Source organism: Penicillium antarcticum, assembly GCF_028974205.1.
Source record: "Penicillium antarcticum strain IBT 31339 chromosome Unknown utg000006l_segment0_segment0, whole genome shotgun sequence".
Classification (NCBI taxonomy): domain Eukaryota; kingdom Fungi; phylum Ascomycota; class Eurotiomycetes; order Eurotiales; family Aspergillaceae; genus Penicillium; species Penicillium antarcticum.
In genome coordinates, this window is record NW_026695304.1 from 1,344,121 (window position 1) to 1,365,463 (window position 21,343).

The 21,343-nt window shown below is 47.9% G+C and overlaps 10 protein-coding genes across 10 annotated transcripts; 4 read left to right on the forward strand and 6 right to left on the reverse strand.

The window, feature by feature from the left end:
* Positions 1-1,437: 1,437 nt before the first annotated feature.
* On the forward strand, positions 1,438-2,817 carry N7508_006584 (glycoside hydrolase family 28 protein; the record flags this gene model as incomplete). Its single annotated transcript, XM_058464650.1, has 5 exons — positions 1,438-1,689; positions 1,756-2,178; positions 2,235-2,364; positions 2,425-2,509; positions 2,565-2,817. 5 exons carry the CDS (start codon positions 1,438-1,440, stop codon positions 2,815-2,817), a joined length of 1,143 nt encoding a protein of 380 aa, XP_058318503.1.
* Positions 2,818-3,781: 964 nt separating this feature from the next.
* N7508_006585 (NAD(P)/FAD-dependent oxidoreductase) lies at positions 3,782-5,248 on the reverse strand (the record flags this gene model as incomplete). Its single annotated transcript, XM_058464651.1, has 2 exons — positions 3,782-4,630; positions 4,682-5,248. 2 exons carry the CDS (start codon positions 5,246-5,248, stop codon positions 3,782-3,784), a joined length of 1,416 nt encoding a protein of 471 aa, XP_058318504.1.
* A 430-nt stretch (positions 5,249-5,678) lies between these two features.
* N7508_006586 (aromatic amino acid and leucine permease) lies at positions 5,679-7,355 on the forward strand (the record flags this gene model as incomplete). The annotated part of the gene is made up of 1 exon (XM_058464652.1): positions 5,679-7,355. The coding sequence occupies one exon, from the start codon at positions 5,679-5,681 to the stop codon at positions 7,353-7,355; it is 1,677 nt and encodes a 558-aa protein (XP_058318505.1).
* Positions 7,356-7,920: 565 nt separating this feature from the next.
* Positions 7,921-8,643, forward strand: N7508_006587 (putative 2-haloalkanoic acid dehalogenase; the record flags this gene model as incomplete). The annotated part of the gene is made up of 1 exon (XM_058464653.1): positions 7,921-8,643. One exon carries the CDS (start codon positions 7,921-7,923, stop codon positions 8,641-8,643), a length of 723 nt encoding a protein of 240 aa, XP_058318506.1.
* A 116-nt stretch (positions 8,644-8,759) lies between these two features.
* On the reverse strand, positions 8,760-11,323 carry N7508_006588 (transcription factor domain-containing protein; the record flags this gene model as incomplete). The annotated part of the gene is made up of 8 exons (XM_058464654.1): positions 8,760-9,735; positions 9,789-9,882; positions 9,926-9,959; positions 10,000-10,623; positions 10,677-10,762; positions 10,815-11,079; positions 11,164-11,239; positions 11,289-11,323. The coding sequence occupies 8 exons, from the start codon at positions 11,321-11,323 to the stop codon at positions 8,760-8,762; spliced, it is 2,190 nt and encodes a 729-aa protein (XP_058318507.1).
* A 1,065-nt stretch (positions 11,324-12,388) lies between these two features.
* N7508_006589 (GNAT family N-acetyltransferase) lies at positions 12,389-13,055 on the forward strand (the record flags this gene model as incomplete). The annotated part of the gene is made up of 2 exons (XM_058464655.1): positions 12,389-12,540; positions 12,602-13,055. 2 exons carry the CDS (start codon positions 12,389-12,391, stop codon positions 13,053-13,055), a joined length of 606 nt encoding a protein of 201 aa, XP_058318508.1.
* A 167-nt stretch (positions 13,056-13,222) lies between these two features.
* N7508_006590 (GMC family oxidoreductase) lies at positions 13,223-15,160 on the reverse strand (the record flags this gene model as incomplete). Its single annotated transcript, XM_058464656.1, has 1 exon — positions 13,223-15,160. The coding sequence occupies one exon, from the start codon at positions 15,158-15,160 to the stop codon at positions 13,223-13,225; it is 1,938 nt and encodes a 645-aa protein (XP_058318509.1).
* Positions 15,161-16,315: 1,155 nt separating this feature from the next.
* Positions 16,316-17,130, reverse strand: N7508_006591 (DUF3431 domain-containing protein; the record flags this gene model as incomplete). The annotated part of the gene is made up of 4 exons (XM_058464657.1): positions 16,316-16,389; positions 16,450-16,516; positions 16,605-17,076; positions 17,126-17,130. 4 exons carry the CDS (start codon positions 17,128-17,130, stop codon positions 16,316-16,318), a joined length of 618 nt encoding a protein of 205 aa, XP_058318510.1.
* A 1,973-nt stretch (positions 17,131-19,103) lies between these two features.
* Positions 19,104-20,699, reverse strand: N7508_006592 (uncharacterized protein; the record flags this gene model as incomplete). Its single annotated transcript, XM_058464658.1, has 1 exon — positions 19,104-20,699. One exon carries the CDS (start codon positions 20,697-20,699, stop codon positions 19,104-19,106), a length of 1,596 nt encoding a protein of 531 aa, XP_058318511.1.
* A 111-nt stretch (positions 20,700-20,810) lies between these two features.
* N7508_006593 (uncharacterized protein) lies at positions 20,811-21,083 on the reverse strand (the record flags this gene model as incomplete). The annotated part of the gene is made up of 1 exon (XM_058464659.1): positions 20,811-21,083. The coding sequence occupies one exon, from the start codon at positions 21,081-21,083 to the stop codon at positions 20,811-20,813; it is 273 nt and encodes a 90-aa protein (XP_058318512.1).
* Between the last annotated feature and the right edge of the window lie 260 nt (positions 21,084-21,343).

A 21,343-nucleotide genomic window follows, 5' to 3' on the forward strand; every position in this document is an offset into this window, starting at 1 on the left:
CAGATAGACTATGTAGCCTCTCTGCTTGAGTACACGAATACTCTGAGGTTCTGTAGACTTTTGAAGTGAGACGAAGAAGTTCTACGAGAGAAAAGAATCTAAGCCGGTTAACAAAAGGGGCGTGAAACACCAGACACCAAACCCACCCAAAATCTTTTCGCAAGAAGTGAAGGAAGCCATCGAAGTTATCAGATGGACTTGAATTATCTACAATATGATATGCCGATGATCTCACAGGTGGAAACATCCGGCTTCCAGAAATCCGGTTCAAGTCTGCTACAAGAAAAGTAACAGCACATTTATCCGGCGCTTTGACAAGCTTCGCTGTTAATTAACTTACCGATCAACAATTTATCTATCTTCGCTTGTTTCCAGGAGAGAGATCCCCCATCCTTTTTGCTATGGGTTCGAAGTATTGACGAGTCGTTGAGAGACAACACTTTCGTTCACCACATCACGGGACCTTTCGCGGGTAACAACAAGTTTATGGTCCCATGTCAATTAAGATACTTGATATTTTGGAACTATCACTTCAGTGTGGAAATATGACGCGGCGGGGTACTGAAACGTCAAGGAGACCGGGGCTAGTCTGTGTGACGCGTTCACGCGGGGTGTATAGTACACAGGCCGTTTATTAGCCAGGTCAAAAACGTGACAATGGTACAGCTGGTAATTTTAGTCTATAATCAGGACTTCACTAAAATAATTGATGGAAAATTAAATCCCGGGATCGGCTACTCCATACAGGAAAGACAACCGGGTCATGAGCCCTTTCATACCACCTACTTGTAAATGATCTATGTGATCGATCGAAGGCAATCTGAAGTGGGCAACCACGGGCGAAAAAGAGAGGCTCAAGTGAGGCGAGCGCAATGTATAAGACAGTATAACGTTACTCGCTTTGAGGCTCTCACGTAGAGGCTGTCTAATGCTTCATGGCACTGTGTACACATACATGACCCCTGCAGTAAGTCCGGCCAAGTGAGGAGTTCACGGAAGTGGCTATCAAATAGTTCAGCAAACTGAAAGCTCTCGCATATATTGAAGCATTGTGGCGCTGCTTAGCCATAAGACAAGAAACAACGAATGTTTGACCCCCAGCGGAGACATTCCTCTTATTGGCTGATTTTAGTTTATTTCCTCACAAAGATCCTCCGAAAACGCTAAAATATGACGCCCCTGATGCTTGAAATTATGCTCAGCTTATACCGGGTCATTGTGCACCAATGAAAAGACACAGAGGGGATATGAGCCCAACAATTGGAGGATAAAACAGATGCAGCTGCTTATTCTCAAACACTACCTGTTATTAGCTGGGGAACAGTCTGGACCGGCAACTTTTCACAAAGCTATAAAGCCATCGAAATTCGCACATAAGGACAGACATCCAAGGACTAGACATTGTAATACTTTCAGGAAAAGTGTCGAACTACCACAATGTCCCGAATTCTTGGTTCCCTTGCGCTGGCTACGTGGGCAGTGTCCACGATCGCATCCCCCGTTGCCCAGCCCGCCATTACTGAGGCCCCAAGCCTCGCTAAGAGAGCCAGCAGCTGCACCTTCTCCGGATCCAGCGGTGCTGCAAGTGCAAGCAAGTCCCAGAAGTCTTGCTCAACTATTGTTCTGTCGGATGTCGCTGTGCCCTCCGGAACAACCCTCGACCTCAGTGATCTAGAGGATGACACCACCGTATGAGTGATAGTTCACGAATTTCTCCAGTTACTTTGAATCTTGATTCTAACTACATGATGATAGGTCATCTTCGAGGGTGAGACCACCTGGGGATACGAAGAGTGGGACGGCCCTCTTCTCCAGATCAAGGGCACTGGAATCAATGTCAAGGGTGCCAGCGGCGCCAAGCTGAACCCCGACGGATCCCGCTGGTGGGATGGCGAGGGAGGCAACGGCGGTGTCACTAAGCCCAAGTTCTTCTACGCCCACGACCTCAGCTCGTCCACCATCACGGATCTCTACATTGAGAACACCCCTGTTCAGGCTGTCAGCGTCAATGGATGTGATGGACTGACCATCACTGATATGACCATCAACAACGAGGCTGGTGACTCCGCTGGCGGTCACAACACTGATGGCTTCGATATTGGTTCTAGCAGCGATGTTACCATTACTGGTGCTACCGTCTACAACCAGGACGACTGTGTTGCCATCAACTCCGGTACCGTATGTGCTCAAAAAAGTCAAGAGGTTGTCAACTCTAGAGCTAATACTTTCATTAGGGCATTACTTTCGAGAACGGTCTTTGCTCTGGCGGCCACGGTCTTTCCATTGGATCTGTTGGTGGTAGAGATGACAACACTGTTGAGACTGTTACCTTCAAGGGTTCCACCGTCAAGAACTCTGTCAATGGTAAGAGAAGCAAATCTACATTTGACATTCAAAATTTCAAGACTAACGTCCGATACCTAGGTATTCGCATCAAGGCTAAGGAAGATGAGACCGGCACAATCAAGAGTGTCACTTACAGTGATATCACCCTGGAGTCCATCTCCGAGTAAGTCATGCAACAGATCTTGCTCATAATCACAAAAGCTAATAGCACCTCACAGCTACGGAATCCTCATCGAGCAGAACTACGATGGCGGTGATCTTGACGGTGGCACCCCCTCCACTGGCATCCCCATCACTGACCTCACCATTGAGAACATCACTGGAACTGATGCTGTTGACTCCGACGGATACAACATTGTCATCGAATGCGGTGATGGTTCTTGCTCTGACTGGACCTGGTCCGATGTTGCTGTCACTGGTGGCAAGACCTACAGCTGCGAGAACGTGCCCAGTGGTGCTAGCTGCTCTTAAGTACATCACTTTGAGAGTTATGCTTGATTTAATTCAACACGATCACATCGTGATGCAGATTGTGTCAACTTCGAAGTTCGGGTAACTTAGGGTTAATTCAGTCGGGCTGAGAATAGTAGCGAGTGGTACAGTGTATATTATAGGGAAATTATGCCTGAGGACTTACTTGAATTGTGAAACCTTTACTGGGTTTCATTACAGCCATAGTGTGGCACTTTCTAAAAAGAGAAGTTCATTAAATAAGATTCTGTCGGAATTCTAAAAATAAAAAGCCATCAAGCATGCCAACGACACAAGCACCTTTTCATCCATACCCAGCTATCAAAAAATTTCCACTAAGCGAATTTGTTCTTTCCAGCTTCCATGAGCCATATATTCAATTCAGACCGCCAAGCAAGGGAGTTGTTCAAATGGAAATTAAGCTGCGGTTTGGCTCAATCTCGACTCCTTGCAAGCCTCTCAAATTGATTGAACATCCGAACAAGCCGTTAGGAGTGTTCCAGCTTATGCTGTTGCCAATGTGACGTAAAAGTTCGCAAACGAATTCTTCGAACGTTATAGAAAGTATGCTCCAGTAGCTTCAAGAAGACTCGAATCGGTGTTAATGCTGGTGTAAGTAGCAGGTGGGATAAAAGATGCTTATATGACTCAGTGTGTAATAGATTTGTCATACCTTGTTGTTCTTTGTTTCCACAGCATTAGCAAATGAATGCTCTTTGCTTCTATATACATAGACCGTTAGGTATTCTTTGTCTTGCTGGCTTGCTTCCATGACCTGATTGTGCGCAAAGCGTAGCATAATCGAGGTGACAATACGAATACAAACTTCCAAGCATGTTATATTCTCGACACGACGTTAATTCAGACCATGGATTCAAATTCAACAAACTCGGGGGTAAGATAGAATATAAGCTAGAAAAAAAAGTTATGTGGGTCATAAATTACATGTTCGCGGTTTCACATCTCAAGGTCTCGTCGCAGCAAAGCTACCAGTGCCAATAATATCTCCATCTTCCTCCTTTCCAGCTTGTGCACGGTCAATACGGAACTGACTGGTCTGAAATAGGCGAGGCATCGTAGTATCCTCAAAAGAAAGGCCCTTGGAAACCATCTTGGCAAGTTCCTTCGCCGCCAGCCAAATCACTGGCATACCATGACCGTTGAAGCCAGCCAGAATGAACTGACCATCCTTCTGGGGAACGTGCCCAATGTGAGGATTCGAGTCATATGAATAGCCCATGACACCAGTCCATATCTTGTCAACCTTGGCCCCAGTGTCCTCCCATCCGCGATACGTGCGCTGCATATAGTTATCATAGTAATTCTTTGCAGAATCAATCAGGACGCTGTCATCCACATTGTCATACCACTGGCTTTTATGTGGGCGGAACACGTTGGCAGCGCCACCTACGATGATACTGCCATCGGCTCGAGGGACGAAATATGAAAGTGTGTTGTCTTCTGCTCGGTTAATGTATGAGTTGTTGAGAAGGGGCGCGGTAGTTCCTTCGGGGACCGTGATGCGACAGCAAATTCCCTTGCAGGGGATAATGCTCTTAGCGTACTCTGGGAGCAGACCTGAAACATAGGCGTTGTTGGCGTGGATCACATTCCCTGCATGCATCTTGCCTCGAGGTGTCTCCACAATGAAGCCACCTTGTGGGTCCGAGGTTATAGAGGTGACCGGGGTATGTGTTTGTAGATTTACACCAGCTGCAAGAAGGTCTTTGACGAGGTGCATGATAAATTTGAAAGGCCACATTGTGCCGGCAGTGAAGCTTGCGCAGGCCTTAGCGCCTTTGACGCCGCAGATCTAGGGCTTGTTAGTTGCGTGTGTTTTTTGAGCTACGACCAAATCACATACCCCTTCGACTTGCTCGCCAGTATAAAAAACGGCATCTTCCATATACTCAAAGTCTGCAGCGACCATCTTATCATAGACGGCCTTGGCTTTCTTGGCAGACTCCTCGTTGCACCACACATCAACGGACCGCGCCAGAGTAAAATCACAATTGATCTTCTCTTGCTCGATAACCTTCTTCAAGGCACGAAGATTGGCAATCTCAAACTCAGCAATTTCTGCTCCAGCTCTATCACCTGCGCGGTCCATATATGTGGGGATGTGGCCATAGAAATCAGGTCTGCAGTGACCACCGTTGCGGCCAGTTGCCCCCGAACACGCGCCTCGAGCTTCCAGGATCGCAATAGACCTGGATCCGTCACCATCTTTGACAAGATGATACGCTGCGCTCACACCTGCATATCCTGCGCCAATGATCGCGATGTCACTGTGTTCGGGGAGCTGTTCAGTTGATCGGTGGTCACTGAGATCATCGCGAGCTGTTTGCCAGAAACATTCGCCAGGGGTATGAGTCGGGAGACACTTGGACGTGCCGGCAGTGCGATCAGTGAGCCCGTTCGAGATAGCCATAGTGAGTATACGAAAGAAGAACTCTGTATAGCTGTGTCTTATAGAAGATAGAGTTTATGCCGGTGACCGGACCTGCAGGTCTGATAAGATAAGACCGGGCCGATATTCCCCGAAAGGGCAACTCACCGGGATCCACTTGATGGCCGCCTCCGCAATTGAGGACCATACGCGCCCTCAGCGCCTGAAATATTTTTTTACGTTTTTTTACTCTTCTTTTAGGGCTAAGATTCTTTATCGACCATGCCGATGTTGATCCGGCTCCGTCCACCAACGATATCCTGCTAATTTGCAATAAACTATCGATAAGCTGCTAAACTGTATGGTCTGTGCAGCGTAGAAATAGAAGCATGCCTAAAAGTACAAAAATTGACGTGTGGCTCCTTGCGTTGGAACTTTGATCTTTCTTCGTCTTGATCTTCGTTCATCAAGTATGTCACCATCCACGACCCATACATTGGGGAACGACAATGGCATCGATACCTTAACGCCCTCCGAAAAGAAAATCCACAACCACGAGACGGAAATGAGAAAGTCATACGATGTGGAGAATGTCGCTTGCCAGTTGGAGGAGATCAAAGACTTCAGACAAGGTCTACACCAGCGTCATATTCAGATGATTGCCCTCGCCGGCACAGTTGGTACCGGTCTCTTTCTCAGCTCCGGACGAGCAATTGTCTACGCTGGCCCGCTGGGTGCATTCCTTGCATACTCCATCATTGGTCTCACAGTGTCGAGTGTTGTATGGGGTGTTGGAGAGATGGGTGCCTTGGCTCCTCTCAATGGTGGTGTGATTCGATATGCAGAGATCTTCTGTGATCCTGCTCTAGCATTCGCCAATGGATGGAACCAGGTTTATTCTTACATTGTCTCAATTCCCTCCGAGATTGTCGCCGCCGCCGTTATTATCGAATTCTGGACAACGATGAACAACGCCATTTGGATCACAGTCTTTGGTCTGTTGATGCTCATTACCGCCTTGATGTTCGTTCGGGTATATGGAGAGCTAGAGTTCGGGTTCTCAATCTTGAAAATCATGCTCGTGATTGGAATCAACATTATGGCTTTGGTTATTACATGTGGCGGAGCCCCAAACCACAAGTCCATCGGCTTCGAGTACTGGAAGGCACCTTACGGACCTATGGTTCAGTACCTAGGACTTCCGGGTGCTCTGGGGAGGTTTCTGGGATTTTGGAAAACATTTGACAACGCCCTCTACTCCTATTCTGGAATCGAAAATATCACTGTCGCAGCAGCTGAGACTCGCAACCCTCGCCAAGCTATTCCCATGGCGGCTAGACGCATCTTTATCCGGATCTTGCTCTTCTATGTGATCACCATCTTTATGGTTGGCCTAGTCGTTGCATCGACTGATGATGCTTTGCTCGGTTCAACAGGTACCGCCGCCCAGTCACCATTTGTGATCGCTGCTCGCAACGCCGGTATCAAGGTTGTGCCCTCCATCATCAACGCCGTCGTTCTCACCTCGGCATGGTCTTCGGGTAACTCCAACATGCTTGGCGGATCTCGCATTCTTTACGGAATGGCATCCCAAGGGCATGCGCCTGCAGTATTCAAGCGTATCAACCGTTTCGGCATCCCTTGGGTTGCCGTTTCTCTTTACGGCGTTTTCATGGCTCTTGGATACATGACTCTGTCCAGCTCAGCAAGCAATGTCTTTACATGGCTGCAAGACCTTGTCTCGATTTCCACTCTGGTCAACTGGATCTGCATTTGTGTTGTCTATCTACGATTCCTCTACGGATGCAAGAGGCAAGGCATTGATCGCCATGCGGAGCTTCCATGGGCTGCACCATTCCAGCCGTACACGACTTGGGTTTCTTTGTTCGTGTTCATTCTTCTCTTCTTCACAGGAGGATTTTCTACGTTTATGAACGGCCGTTGGAGCACTGAGACGTTCATTTCCTCATACTTTAACCTTCCCTTCATTGTGATTGTATACTTTGGCTACAAGTTCTGGATGAAGACCAGAATCATTCCGCTGGCGGAAATCCCTATTCGGCCTTTCATCGAAAGCTACCAGAATAACCCTGAGCCGGAGCCCAAACCCAAGCGCGGTCTCAATAAGCTTAATGTTTTGTGGTCTTGAATTGTTGCACTATTAGCATTCTGTTATATAGCGAATCGATCTTCTTCTCCACCCTTTCCAGATCTGCATTCCATACCGTAGCCCTTCAATGTCGTTTCCTACATTTCTTCGTGAAGAGGACCAATGAATCTGAGTTACAGGAATGCTTATCGTGTCTATCTCCGCAGTCGCTGTAGAGTAAAGGAAGCCACTTTAGAACAAACGTCAAGATAGGATATCATGCTAGTGTAACTTGTCCTAGTAAGACACAGCAGTTGCCTATCAAGATACACTTCGAGCCGTCCAATGAGGGTTCGCCGGGCCGGGCCTACCCGATCTGGAATAGTACGCTAATCGAGCGAGCCATGGAACGCCGGTGCGGGGAATGCGATTGCGCTCGCGATGTCCGATAGGAAAATATCAACAGATTGTCAGGCGTTCATAACCGGAAGCCGATTGATCACTATCTGTCCCAGATCTAATACCCAGCCCCTCCCTCACAATTGCCCACAAGATCGCAATCCCCCCCCGGCGCATCGAGACCAAGCTCCGAACAAAGCTCCCCAATTGAATCCTACCTCTTACAATGACGAACCAAAAGCACGTCGTATTCGATGTCGTCGGTACATGCGTCTCCTTTGACGCATTCTATAACTGCATCAACCGTGTCATCGGCGAAAAACTCCTTGCCAAAAGCATCACCGCCCGCTCTTTCGGCTTCGCCTGGATGACAGCCGCTGAGCTTGAATTCACCTTCCTCTCAATTTCGGAGCGCTACCGCCCCTACAAAGATATCATCACAGCCCTCTTTTACCGATCGCTATACATGTGCGGAATTGAGTCTCCGAGGACCTTCGCAACCGATGCAGAACGCGACCAGTGCGTGCAGGGATATTCTGAGCTGGAACTGCGACCCGGAACAAGCGATTGTTTCGCTAAACTGAGAGCTGCCGGCTTCACTGTCTGGTGTCTGACGACTGGCGATACGAAGCGCGTTCGTGGATACTTTGAGCGTGCGGGTGTGGATATGCCGCTTGAGAACTTTATTAGCTGTGATAATCAGGGCTTGGCTAAGCCTGCTTTGGCGGCGTATCGGCCTGCGTTGGCGAAGTTTGCGGAGGGCGATATTAAGTGGTTTGCTGCTGCGCATATGTGGGATGTATCGGCTGCTGCTAAGGTTGGATTCCGGGGTGCTTATTGCACGATTTATGAGCAGGAGTCTTGTGAGGAGATCTTTGATACCAAGATGGAGGTTATGGCGGATACGTTACCTGATATGGCGGACAGGATTGTGGCTGCTTCGGTTTGATTGTATTTATGCTCAATATCATTGTACATGTGATTTTATAACGGATGTTTGGTCGCAAAATCGACGGGATTATCAAACATGATTGTTGAGGACGTAATTTTTTTTCACTTCCTGTCTCAGTCTGCTCCGTAGTGCGGGTTTGTTAGGAAATGCTCCAAAACTTGCGCCTCGGTGTAGGTTGGCCACCCAGCCGATGGAGATAGATTCTCAGTACCGAATATAGACATCTGAATCATAGGATCGAAGGCATTGAACAGGTCATTGTCAGCTTCAGGCATGCAGTCCTGCTGGTTACCAAAGGCAGCAACGTCATCAGTTGGCAAAACTGCCGTAGATACCCGACTAGTTGAAGCATCCGGAGCTGATCCAGAGTAACCCAGTTTTCCTTCTTCGGCCAAATATGCTCCCCAGTTCTTGAACGCTTCGTAATCAGATATTGAATTTCGCTGAGGTTCGCCCTGGCGATCATTTCGCGCTCCAGTATGCAGCCGGGCAAGAGCACGCTCAAGTGACTCGATCAAGGAAACCTCCGACCGAGCCGATTCACCGGCGGCAGACATTTCTCGAATCATATCCAAGCCTTCATATAAGGATTTGCGGAACTGTTCAGAAAATTTTTGAATTGAGTAGGCGATTAATACGAGCAGCGAGGCCCGGCACGAACTGTACTCGATGTATGACGCTCGTGCGAGGCCTAAGCCACTGTCTCGCAATATTTGACAGATATCAAGTGCTTCGGTTGCTGCTTGGATACAATCATGAATCAGGTCATTTCGGCCTGATGTAGATTTTTGGGATCCACCATCGGTTAATCGGGACTGATTCTCAATTGCGTCGGAATGGGACGGTGAGCTTGTGTTGGATTGTGAGGTTTCCTGTTTGAGGAGGAATGGTCTGCCGACAAACATTCGCACTAGACAGTATTCTAGCTTCAGGTGCATTGCAGATCGGATATGTTCGGGTTGCTCAGCTCGGACGGCCACGACATCATTCGGAAGAGAATTCCACCACTTTGTCAGGGCGCTTTTTGTTGTTAAGAGGCGTGAGACAATCTTGGATATCTCTTGTTTTTGGCAATTTCGCAGGAGGTTGCTGGCATTGTTAGTACCGAGGCGCTAAAAATGAGAGGACGATCAATATCTCACATCTCATGGAAGGTGTCTTCAAGGAAATGAACCAATTGAATGGAGATCTCAGCTCGAGTGATGCTTCCAGGGCAGTCTTGTGGCTGCAGACTAGCTTGATAAAGAGGAATGTTTGCATCCACATCCGACCGAAGTACCGAAAGAGGTCTTCCGTGAAAGATAGATATCTTCCTGGATGGACATTAGCAAATTTTGTGCCTGTCTTGCATACAGAATATCCGTACCTCTCTAATACGTACGCCGTCCACCAAACACGATTCCGCGTTTCAATCATGGAGCGCGAAAAGGCCTCATTTTTGCATTTCCGGTGCATACCATTCTGCATTCCAAGGCGCATGGCAAGGTTGATATAAATGAATCCTAACCCAGACGCGTCGACTGGTAGCGCATAGTAGCCAAATAATAAGCAAGCCTGCACACTTTCGAGAGAAGCTATTTCAATGATTTCAGGTAACAGACGGATTGCTTGTTGATAAAACGTGGCACCAACGTCATCCTCCGAGAAAGTTGATCCTGACGCACTCGTCTGAGCTTGCCCGAGAGATTCAAGATGAGCGTATTGTGTTCCAATTGCAAACACCGATAATATAATGGCAACGGTGACTTCCGCACCTTTGTGAGAAAAGCTTTCTGGGTTATGGTAGAGTAGGTCGAGTTTTGATAAGACCCATGATTCCTGCACTAAATAGTAGTGGGTCTCTGAGTACTTGAAGAATATTTTCACTAGAAAATTGGCAATATGTCGAGGAGGGCAAGATGATATTGCCGCCGATAGGTGATTATTTGAGGGGCGTAAGTGATGGGCGCGTGGAAAGTCCGAGGAATGATCAGGGTACTGTAGATTCATCTTTGTCAGCCAAGATAATTGACGGCAATGTTAATACATACTCGTGTATCTGGCTCCTTGATTTGGCTTTGTATGTGACTTTTAATGCGCATGGAGAAATTCCAATATGAAAACTCCCCAGAAAAGTCTAAAGTCATTCAGCATGCGTCCGATCTTTCCATCACGATAAAATGACGAACGAGTTGTGTTATCTCCAACTGGATCCATTGTACAAGTCTCATCGTCCATCCCAAGACTCTCAAGATCTTTAGGATCGGAGGAAATTGCGCCTTTATCATGATAATCAGTGTCAAGCGCGTCTGCCAACTTGCCCAGACTCTTGGTATCCAAAGATATCCCTTCTATTGTGCGCTTTAAGATACGTTCCATGTACCTTGTGCGCTCAATCAATTCTGGGAAGTCAGATCTCCCAGTCCTGTCTCTAATGAATGTTAGATACTGCTGCTAGTAGAAGGTGATGACATATTACCTTGGAATATAAGGGCGAAACTCGCGATTCCTCGGCACTAGACCTTTAAATGCACATACTCTCTGAAAATGAGAGCATCTCCTGCAAGGGGCTCCACCTTCACACTTCTCCTTAAGTCTTCGGCACTCATCGCACCTGGGGAATGTCAGACATGTTTGTCAATTGTGAAACTTTATTCACTTACGCTCGTGCTGCACGCTTGCGGTGTTCCATAACCATCTAGTACCTCGAATGAAAGAAGCAAAAATGATACGGAAGGACCTCGGAAGTGTGAAATCAAGACAGATACATAAACTGTGGGGTCAACCCCGTGACGCGGAGAAGATAAGGCACTAACCAATCAACGACGCCGAATTTTTGCTAACCAGGGGATAGAAAAAAGTCTTGATAACGAGGGAATACTTGTGTTGATGACTCTAGTAAAGTTATCGTCGTTATGCGGACTTGATAACAATGACGGATGACCAGAAAAGGAGCCACTGAGAATGTAAAAATACAGACAAGAACGTATATACATCGGGATTCTCCGACGGCTGAGTGGCTCGCATTGCTGGCAAATCTTATGGAAGTATACCCAGTTCATACATACTCCGAGTGGCATTCTAAAATGACACATAAAAGTTCCGAGGTAAAAAATATCAGCCTACCGCGGACAAGGCAGCTGATAGATAATATATTAGAGACCCAACCAGTACACAAGCAACACGGAAGAAAATATGTATCCTTCATTGTAAAATTTACTTGAATGTGGTCAATCGTCCTTCAGGACCATAAAAGATTCAATTCGGGCTAGTCTCATATCCGAGTCTCTTATCTTAGGGCATTGCCCAGTAAATATCCTCGATTTGAACTGTTAGAGTCTGAATTACTAAAGCTCCTATAATCATGCGAAGCTGAATAAATCGTTTGAGGGACTAATCTGAGCATTTGAGACCTGTATGGGTAGATGCAAAAGCTTTGTAAAATGCCTGGTTGTGACATGCCTTCATTGCGGCTTCAAGGACGTTAGTTTCCGCGATTCTCCAATCAATAATCGATCTAAATCCAGTCAAATGTCCCATTTGACATCTCATTATTTACCAATATTTACCAATTTCTTGAAAGACATCTAGCAATGAGTCAGTCGGGCTCCGAGACTGGTCTAGCAAACGGAGATATTCGACCAATTAGAACTTCCCGCTTCACCTCGGTATCCGCTTCCTTGACTACATCTTCCCCTTCGTATGTCTTTCCTTTTCTGCTTTCTTTTCTCTTCAATTAATACGATAAAAACACATATTCATCATGGATACTCTACCCCAACAACTAGTCTATGCGATTATCCCTTCACAGAGACCCTCAATTGAAAGCGACCGACTCCGCCTCCGTCCAGTCACAGACGCTGATGCCCCTGCATTGTTCGCAGTTCGTTCCCGATGGGAAGTTGCACAGATGAAGTTTGTTTCAATCATCTTTTGGAACTCAACTGGATCAGAGTTTCCATGCTGACCTAAGTAGCCATCCCAAAATACCTTTCAAATCCGTTGAAGAAACCCGTAAATGGATGTCCACGAAAGTCTTCACTCAGGGTCCATCTGATGTCATCGGCCGCTCATTCAATTATGCAATCTTGAATAAATCTATTCCAGAGTCACAGGAGCAAATAATTGGATCTGTGAGTATCAACGCTGTGCACCCATTTCCTGAGATTGGGTATGCATTGCTCCCTGAGGCTTGGGGCAATGGATACATGACCGAAGCACTGAACTTGTTGTTGAAGATGTGGTGGGATCTTCCACGAAGGACCATTGAAGGGACCCAGCAACCAGGAGAGAGAGAGAAGGTCTTCGCTCTGTGTGAGACGCAGAATGTTGGAAGCTCTGGGGTGTTGAAAAAGTGTAGTTTCAAGTTTGTCAGTGAATATCGATATGAGCAAGATGAGCTTATTGTCTGGGGCCTGGAGAAGCCTTGAATGTGGGATTAAAAATTAGCTTACAATATGTGTGAAGCTCAGACAGTTACTGGCTGCTTCTGGTTGACAGATCATAACAAAATTCTATGTGGAAATGTTATACCCGTAACATTCGATCTCTCCGATTTCATCAGTCATCCCCAAACCCAGCGCAAAAAAAGATATGCTTACGCGCTTGCGTAAACTGCATCCAGAATCACATCAGCTGCCTTTTCGGCCACCATATAGGTGGAGACGGCGGTGAAAGTTCCTGGGATACGAGGATACACTGAGGCATCGACAACACGAAGTCCTGTAACACCCCGTACCTGGAAGTTCGAATCGAGAACAGCCATAGGATCACTATCTGTTCCGATAGGACAGGTGCATGACGCATGGTGACCCCACGCAGTATTTTTGATATAATCGTGAATCTCCTCATCAGTCCGGACATCGTCACCAGGAAGGACCTCAGAGACCTTCACCAACTGACGATCAAAGGCACCACGAGCAACACCAATAGCCTCAGTGATTGCCTGCAAGTCTTTCTCGTAGTCCCCACTGCCGGTATCGAAAGAGTTGAAAATAATATTGGGCATATCAAGAGGATCCACCGAGCGCAGTGTCACAGATCCGGCTTGGTTGCGAGGGTGTGCCTTGAGAACCGCCCAGGAGAACCAATCGTGACGCTCAGTAATGTTGATACTGTACCCGGGGAAATATCCACGGAAGTTGACTGGTCCACCGAACACGAAGACATCGTAGCTATCATCGGCAGTGACGGAGCTCTTGTAGTACATTGCTGCAGCAAATCCATCGGACGAATAGACGCCACGACCACCTAGTCCATCCTTTTCCCAGCGCTCTAGGCAAGGATCACTGCCATGATTAAAGGTGCACCCGTCAAGTGCCGTCCAGTTGTTGGGAATGTGACCCTGCACAGCAGTCTCATAGTGGTCCTGAAGGTTGGTGCCGACACCAGGAAGGTCAGAAATCACTTTTATGCCAAATTTGCGAAGTTCATCCGCCGGTCCTACGCCGCTGAGCTTGAGAATCTGAGGTGAATTGTAAGTACCTCCAGCGACGATGACTTCGCGCGTGGCCTGAACAGATCCAGCGGTGCCGCTCCCAGCGCTGTGAGAGCGCGGGCTAGCGCGATACAGATATTTGCCGTCGAGGAATTCCACGCCCGAAGCCCGCGGTGGACTAACGGACTCATCAAAAGTGACCTTTGTAACGTAGCAGTTGGTGCGAACATCGAGAGGGTATCTCTTAGATCCATCCTTATTGGTAGCATCGCGCACAGCAGTGATGAATTCACGCGGACCATTACGAGCATTGCCATCCGAGGAAATCGGGATTTGATAGTATCCCGGAAGGGTGTCGCGTAGCTTAGAGTCCGCATTTGCATCGCCCGCAAGCAGAGTACCTAGGTTGAAAACGGTGTTTGTCACATTGCCCAAGGAGAACGCTCCTCCCAGGAGCAAGCTCAAAAGCTCGGGGTCTTCCAATACGATGCTCAGAGGTGCCGTTTCAGTTCCCAACCAGCCGTCATAGCCGTGGCCCTTGGCCAACGGCAGCAGATACCTGTTGTTCTCCATGCGCTTGAAATACTTGCGCATGTTATCGGGCGACCATGAACTATCCCCGGTAAGTGTGGCGAGGTATTCGAAGTCGGATTCATGCGGATAGACAGTGACCATTGCATTGTGGGCAGTGCAGCCACCAAGTGTTCCGGTACGGGGATATAATGTGCCTTTCATAACGGAACCCTCTGGTGGGTTCAGTCCAGTATACTCGCCGCCATCGGGAGTCTCGTATGTGGTCTTATAGTCCAAGGCCTGTCGATCATCGTCTGCATAGTGACGCACAAAGAAGTTCCATGCCATAGCTTCATCTTCGGATGCCTTGGCAGAAAAGGCGGGCACAGTGTAGTTGACATTGGTACCCTGATCATCACCGGCTTCAATCAATAATGTCTTGTGCCCGGCAAGGGCAAGTCGAGCTGCCAGGGGGCCTCCTCCGGCCCCTGAACCGACGACGACGTATTCGTAGCCTGTCAGCTCAACAGCCTTGGCGAGGCCTACAGAGGCTGCGGCCAATCCAAGAAGTCGACCAATATGCATGGTTTATGGAACCCTGGAGTAGAGAGTTGAGAGACTGAAGATCTCACTTGGCCATTTCTCCACCTCGAGCTTATCTATATTAATCGAATTGCTCCCCATTAGGGGTGCATGATTAGCTCATTGCAGGTCAATGGTCAATGTGTGGCCAAACCTGGCATGAATAGTTGAAGCGAGATTGAGTTTTGACGATCCGATTGTTCTTTGAAGGTTTAATTGGTAGCATTCGGCCGACCCCACTGCACAATGGATGCAGGAACCGAGGTATTCAACTTTTGACATTGCAAACATGGACGATCGTACCATTTTCAGGCAAAAGTAATTCAATAATTCTATGCGTATGAAGAATTTCGACAGGGATCGACTGGAAGTTACCGGAATGAAGAAATTATTGAAGGCTATTCGTGGGGTCATAGCATGGATACGAGGAGTGGATCTCGTGAAATTTCTTCCATGTCGCGCAGCAGTCATGAAAACTCGATATTGTATGCAAAGAAATCGTACAGGAGTTATATTCATTTAGCTCAATTGACTGCAAAACTCACCTCTAAATTTCCGATGTTGAAGCATGTTGTAACATTAGACGCCTCTGGCTACACGTCTCACCCACTGACCTCTGTTGTGGATTCAGGGTCCCACTAAAGGGGTTTCGGTTCAAAACATATTGGGAAAGAGGTGGGATGTATACTCTGGCTGTGCCTTTTATCATCTGAGTATGAAAGTATGTCCGGAATGTCCTGTAATATTGCAGAAGTCACCAGTCGCATGGCTGGTCTTGATCTTTGGTAGTCGGAATCCAGGTCGGTAGCAGTATTTGGACCAAGGGCAAGTAAACCCGAATGTCATTGTAACTCCTTAAGTGAGAGAGGTCTCAATGTGATGGATGAAGCAGATGACAGCTCACATTGAAACCAACTAATCAAGTCCCCATCGGTTAAACACCATCGTTCGTTCTTCAAAAAATTTGGATAGCATGCAATGAATGCATCAAAACAAAGTAACGCCATAAAATGGTATTCTTGAGCCCCAGCGGAATACATTTATAAAAACCCCTGCGCTTGAGATATGCAAAAAAAGAAGTAAGCCGACACCCTCAGTCAGTTGTTGGTGATCACAGTTCAATGTCCGTGTGATTCGTGCCTCCTAGTCCGATCGGTGTCAAAACACGTCCAGAAGCCAGAGGTCCGCACCATCCGTAGTGATCGCAACGACATTGTTCATAAGCAGGACATCTGGATGTATTAGTACCCCGGTTATCCCACACATTGCTTCTTGGAAGATGAACAACTCACTCAATTGCATCCATGCCAAAGACCACATGCCACAGGCTTTCAAAAACCCATCCGACGGCATAACTGTCTATAAGCCGCGCACTTGTCTTATCCACCCAATTCATCATATGAACATAATCGCTCTTCGGTCGTCGCCGAATTTGTTCGCGACTTACCGCGAACTGGGCACAACAAGGAGCCCCAATCAAATCCGGAACTACCACGTTCATTCCAAACAGCTCCCGATATATTTGCGCGAAGTGTGCACGAGCATCGTCCGCTTTGATATCTTCTTTTGTGGGGTTGTTTGGCGCAACATGACTTGGACACCCCGGAGTATGCATACAGCGCAGGTTAAGATATCCCTTTACTTCTATAGCTTCGTGGCGCAGATTTTCGAGTATGACACTTGTCTTCGGCCCAAACAAATCATTGTGTCGCTGCTTCTCGTCCGCGTGAATGAAGATCGAGGATAGGGGTAGGTTGTCATAGTAGTCGATCACGTAGGAGAGGTAAGCGGACACTTCGCGACCGCGACGAGAATGCGCCAGATGTAAGTCCAGCTCGGGCTTTTTGTCAGTGGAATAAATAAACGCAGTTGTGTCATTGCTAACGACGGAATTTTTGTTAGCGGGGTTAAGGAAGAAGCTGTAGCTGTTGCGTACTGCTTTTTGAGATAGCCCCAAAGCCACCGCACATCATCTGAGCGTATCTTTGGTATGACCACGCCTACATCCGTGGGAAGAGCGTGATAGTTCTTGGTTCTCTGAACTAATTCGAATTGCGCTTTTCTTCGCGCTACCCTGTCGGCTAATAATTGCACCCTGATTAGCATCGTATAACATCTTTCACTCCACCACAGCCTCGGAATAGCTACCGCGGGGGACGAACCAGTTGGATAATTGCGAATTCCCGTTATCAAAAGGAATGCGATCGCAAGAATTAAACATCCCGTCGTGAAATGTCTGTGCCTAATCCGTGAGGCTAAAAAATTACAGATAGGCCTCCGACGACTATGACTGTGAGATCTGTATCTGCTTTGGTCGAGGATTCCACTTTTCATGGTGGAATTTCCGTACAGGACAGGTCTAATGGAGAGAGGAAAAGGAAAAACAAATCATTCTTGACAGGCATTTGGCATCTCTCATTTATTAGCCTGGAGGCAGACGCCGGCCATCTAGCTTGAATCATCGTCCAATGGGAGCTGAAAAGAGCGCCAGGCTTAGGATCATAATTCTGACTAAGGTTGGGGGCCTAACTCTCCCCATCCAGCATCCTGCTTTTCGTCCTGCTGCGCCTTGGGGTTGGCCTCATCAAAGAATTTAGTGATATTGAAGCCACAAAAGAGATTCGACCATATGTGACGACCTGCGAGATTGATGGATTTAAGAAGTACAGTAGACAAGGTTACATGGCAAATGAATTGCCACCAGAGTTGGAGTAAGCGAGGCTGCATGTCTCGCGCTAGTCCGGAACTCATTGGCGAGGAAATTGCGCCAAGAGTCGCCCTGGTGTTTCTGACTTGGTTGGCGTTGGATTTAACGGCGCCAGTGACTTGGCAAACTAAAGTCTTCATTTCCTTTCATAGCTCCGAGAATTAGACGCGCTCCAAATTACCCGCAGATTCATTACACTTGATAGCACAGCTTACCATGTGTCAATATTGAGCCAAAGCCAAATACGGTGCTTCAATTTCGGTTCTCTAGTTTTCCAAGTTCACTGAACCATTCACTAAGCCATGGTAGCCTGAAGTGGATCAGCTGGGATCCCGAGAGGTACCAAAATACAGGGGTTTGTCGCCGCGTTAAGCTATAAGTTGTATTGCCGCGTGAGATTAACGCAGTATTAGATGGTAGCGCCCGCTCGTATGGCTTATGTTCCACCTGGAGAGTGCGTGACACGCCTAAATCCACAGGTACGCCACATGCTGCTTTGTGCGATATCCACGGAACGGTCCACGCGCCCTGCGGCTGAACGGTTCTGTCATGTGCATGAACCATGGTGGGTAGAGGGCATTACATCGCACAAACAAGTCTCTTGTAGTAACGGTCAACGGTCGAAATAAGGTTATATCACTCCTCTTCCTAGCATTGTGATCTGCCATGAAGATCGGGCGGGGCTGGACCATTGCCAGCCAATGTGCACGTCTTCTATGAGATTTGATCTTCGAAGTGTCTGCAAATCCGGGTGATACCGCCATCGTGTCTTAGGTATTCACGTGGCCGGTGTCAATGTTCGCCCGTGGTGTGATCAGATCACTAGGTGGACTGCTTGGTGGACTGACTCCTGTATGTAATGGAATATCTCACCCTGCAAGGCGGGCGAGCTGTGCTTGACCCGATCACGGCATTTTCGGGACAGAAGCGCACACAGCTAATGTGTTAAAGTGCTTGATAGAGAGGCGCGCTGATAGTGTTATAGCGAATGAGTTTTGTCATTGAGTAGCGGGTAAAAAACCGCGGTCGCTATCATTCACCCTGTCGGGCAGTCTCGACCAGCTACTAGATGATTCTATATCTATAAAAAGAACGTTGAAAAAAGAGAATCATTAAATTAAATTCATCACTCCGGCAAGTGTTCTAAACTAAAATAGCTGCAGATGGCTTTCGTATATACGTTGCGTAGACAGAAACATCATAAACTGCCCAAAAAGAAAATCAAAGCGTGAAGAAATATCATGAATCAAAGATCGGGCCATAAGCCGGGATCCCTTGAGATTCAAAGTCATAAACGATTTTTTGAGTCATCGAAGGGTTGCTAATCACGAAGACTGCCTCCGCGTTGAACTCCTTGTATTGCTGGCGCACCATAGGAATCATGTCAATACGGCCCATCACAGATGTATCCCAGATGATTGGATCAGGTCCCATCTTGTGAACGAGATCAATCACATCCTGGCCGTATGTCTTCTCCGGGGTACGTGTCTGCCAGATAACCTTGATCGCAGGTCGGTTTTCATCACCGAGGAAGCCTAGGCAGGGTCCGATGCCGGAACCTGTGGTCACAATGATAATGCGATTGAAAAGACGGAGACCATAGCCAACGCCACGCATCAGTGATCCACGCTTCCAGAGCTCCTTGGGTGGATTCTCGATGGTATCGGCTGTCCAGTCTCCAGCCTTTGATACCACAATAGAGAAGCTCCTCCTGTGGCCCTTCTTGAATTGGGCAGATTGCCGACCTGGAGCTGGCTCGGAAGCGGGCTCTGGGGCTGCCTCCGGTGTGGGCTCCTCAACAGGCTCTGGGAGAGGGTCTGGGAAGCCGGCGAAGCTGTGCCAGTCGCGAAGAGGGTTCTTCGTGACTTGGATACCCTTTGCGAAACTGATTGGGGTGTGGTTGAAAGACAACCGCACGGCGTGTGACGAGAGAGGCTCAGGTTCCACAGGGACCTTCCGCAGTAGAAGCCATGGGTGGACTACAGCCACAATGGCCGCAATCAAGAGCCAGAATGCGGGAAGAGTAATGAGGAAGTAGCCCATGGTCTGCTTTTGTGCCGTACTAACTTCATGAGCAAATAGCATGAGCAAGGCAACGAAAAGAGCTAGGATAGTCCATGATGTGAAACGATGGGTGAGTTCAAAGTAATCGTGCATCTTTCTGCGGAATGACGGATATGCCACAACTACCATCACGAACAACAGGAAAAGAATGATGTAGGCAATGGCAATCGGTGCAGCCGTGAATTTCACATTCGACAATGTGCTGATAGGGGATGATGTCCAGTATACTTTAGAGACCATAGAGACAAATCCGATATACCAGATTAGTGATGCAACACCGCAGCCACTGTGAACACCACCGTAGTGGGCTGCTTTGGCTGCCATGCGGCGCAGGCAAAGTGGCGCAGACCTGGGGAGTGAACAGACGACCCTATAGATGCCGTTGATCACCATTGGGTGTCGAGCAAGACCGCATGCCACCAAGTTCACGGCTGTCGCATCCACAAGTGCCACGAGCTGTCGTTTGGAGACCATCACATAGATGAAGCATGCCAGATTCACGATCATAACAAACGTGAAGAGCCGTCGATAGACAGTGAACACGTTATATCTGAAGTGCGCAAACCGCTTCCGCCGAGGTTCGGCAGGCTTCTGGCCCTCCAGATCACTTAGGGCGGCGGAAGTATGGCGACTCCGGAGCTCCTTAGCAGAATAGTCGTCCACAAACTTTCCGTGGTCCGAGAAAATGGTTCCTACGGAATTGGAATTGTTGTGGACTACCCTCACCGGGTGTGTTGGCATTGACACTCCATTCTTCTCTGGATCCGCCATGACTGGAAGCAATGAGCAGGGAAGAAGGGGGGTGAAGGAGTGTAGAATTGAGTGCGCAAAGGAAGTAACATTTTGTGGGAGATCAGGAAAGGTCATGCGTCAGCGCCGTAGCTAAATCAGAATCTCGGAAAGTTCCTCGCGCCAACCCATAGTTCCCGGTTTGCATGGCAAAGAGGGTCCCGCATCCTGCAGCTGAGATGGCTCCACGGTGTGGATATGCATTGCCCTAGAAACATAGTCTCTAGGAGACACGGCCCTAGCACCAATGGCCTTACCTGCAGTAGTTACTTTCCTGCTGATCATAGCGCCAGCTGGGTCCATTGACCACGGTCCAGCCAAAAGATCGACAATCTTCCCCTCATTGTAGATCTTGACCAGCCGCATGTCTTATTGAATTTGGGCTGAATTTTGACAAATTCGGAGAACCTCGGGACCGCCGTGATGTACCTTGATAGACCCCGAGGATACCACACCGACTCTTCTCCCTATTTTGTGTGACCTCGGTGCCGAGTATTACCCGTCAAAAAATGGACAAAAGGAACGTCCGGCACAGCATATTGGTCCAAACACGACCGGTGTATACCGTTCTGGTAGCAATTGGCGTCAAATGCATCCTGCGCCGGCAAGGGAGATCATTCTCTTGA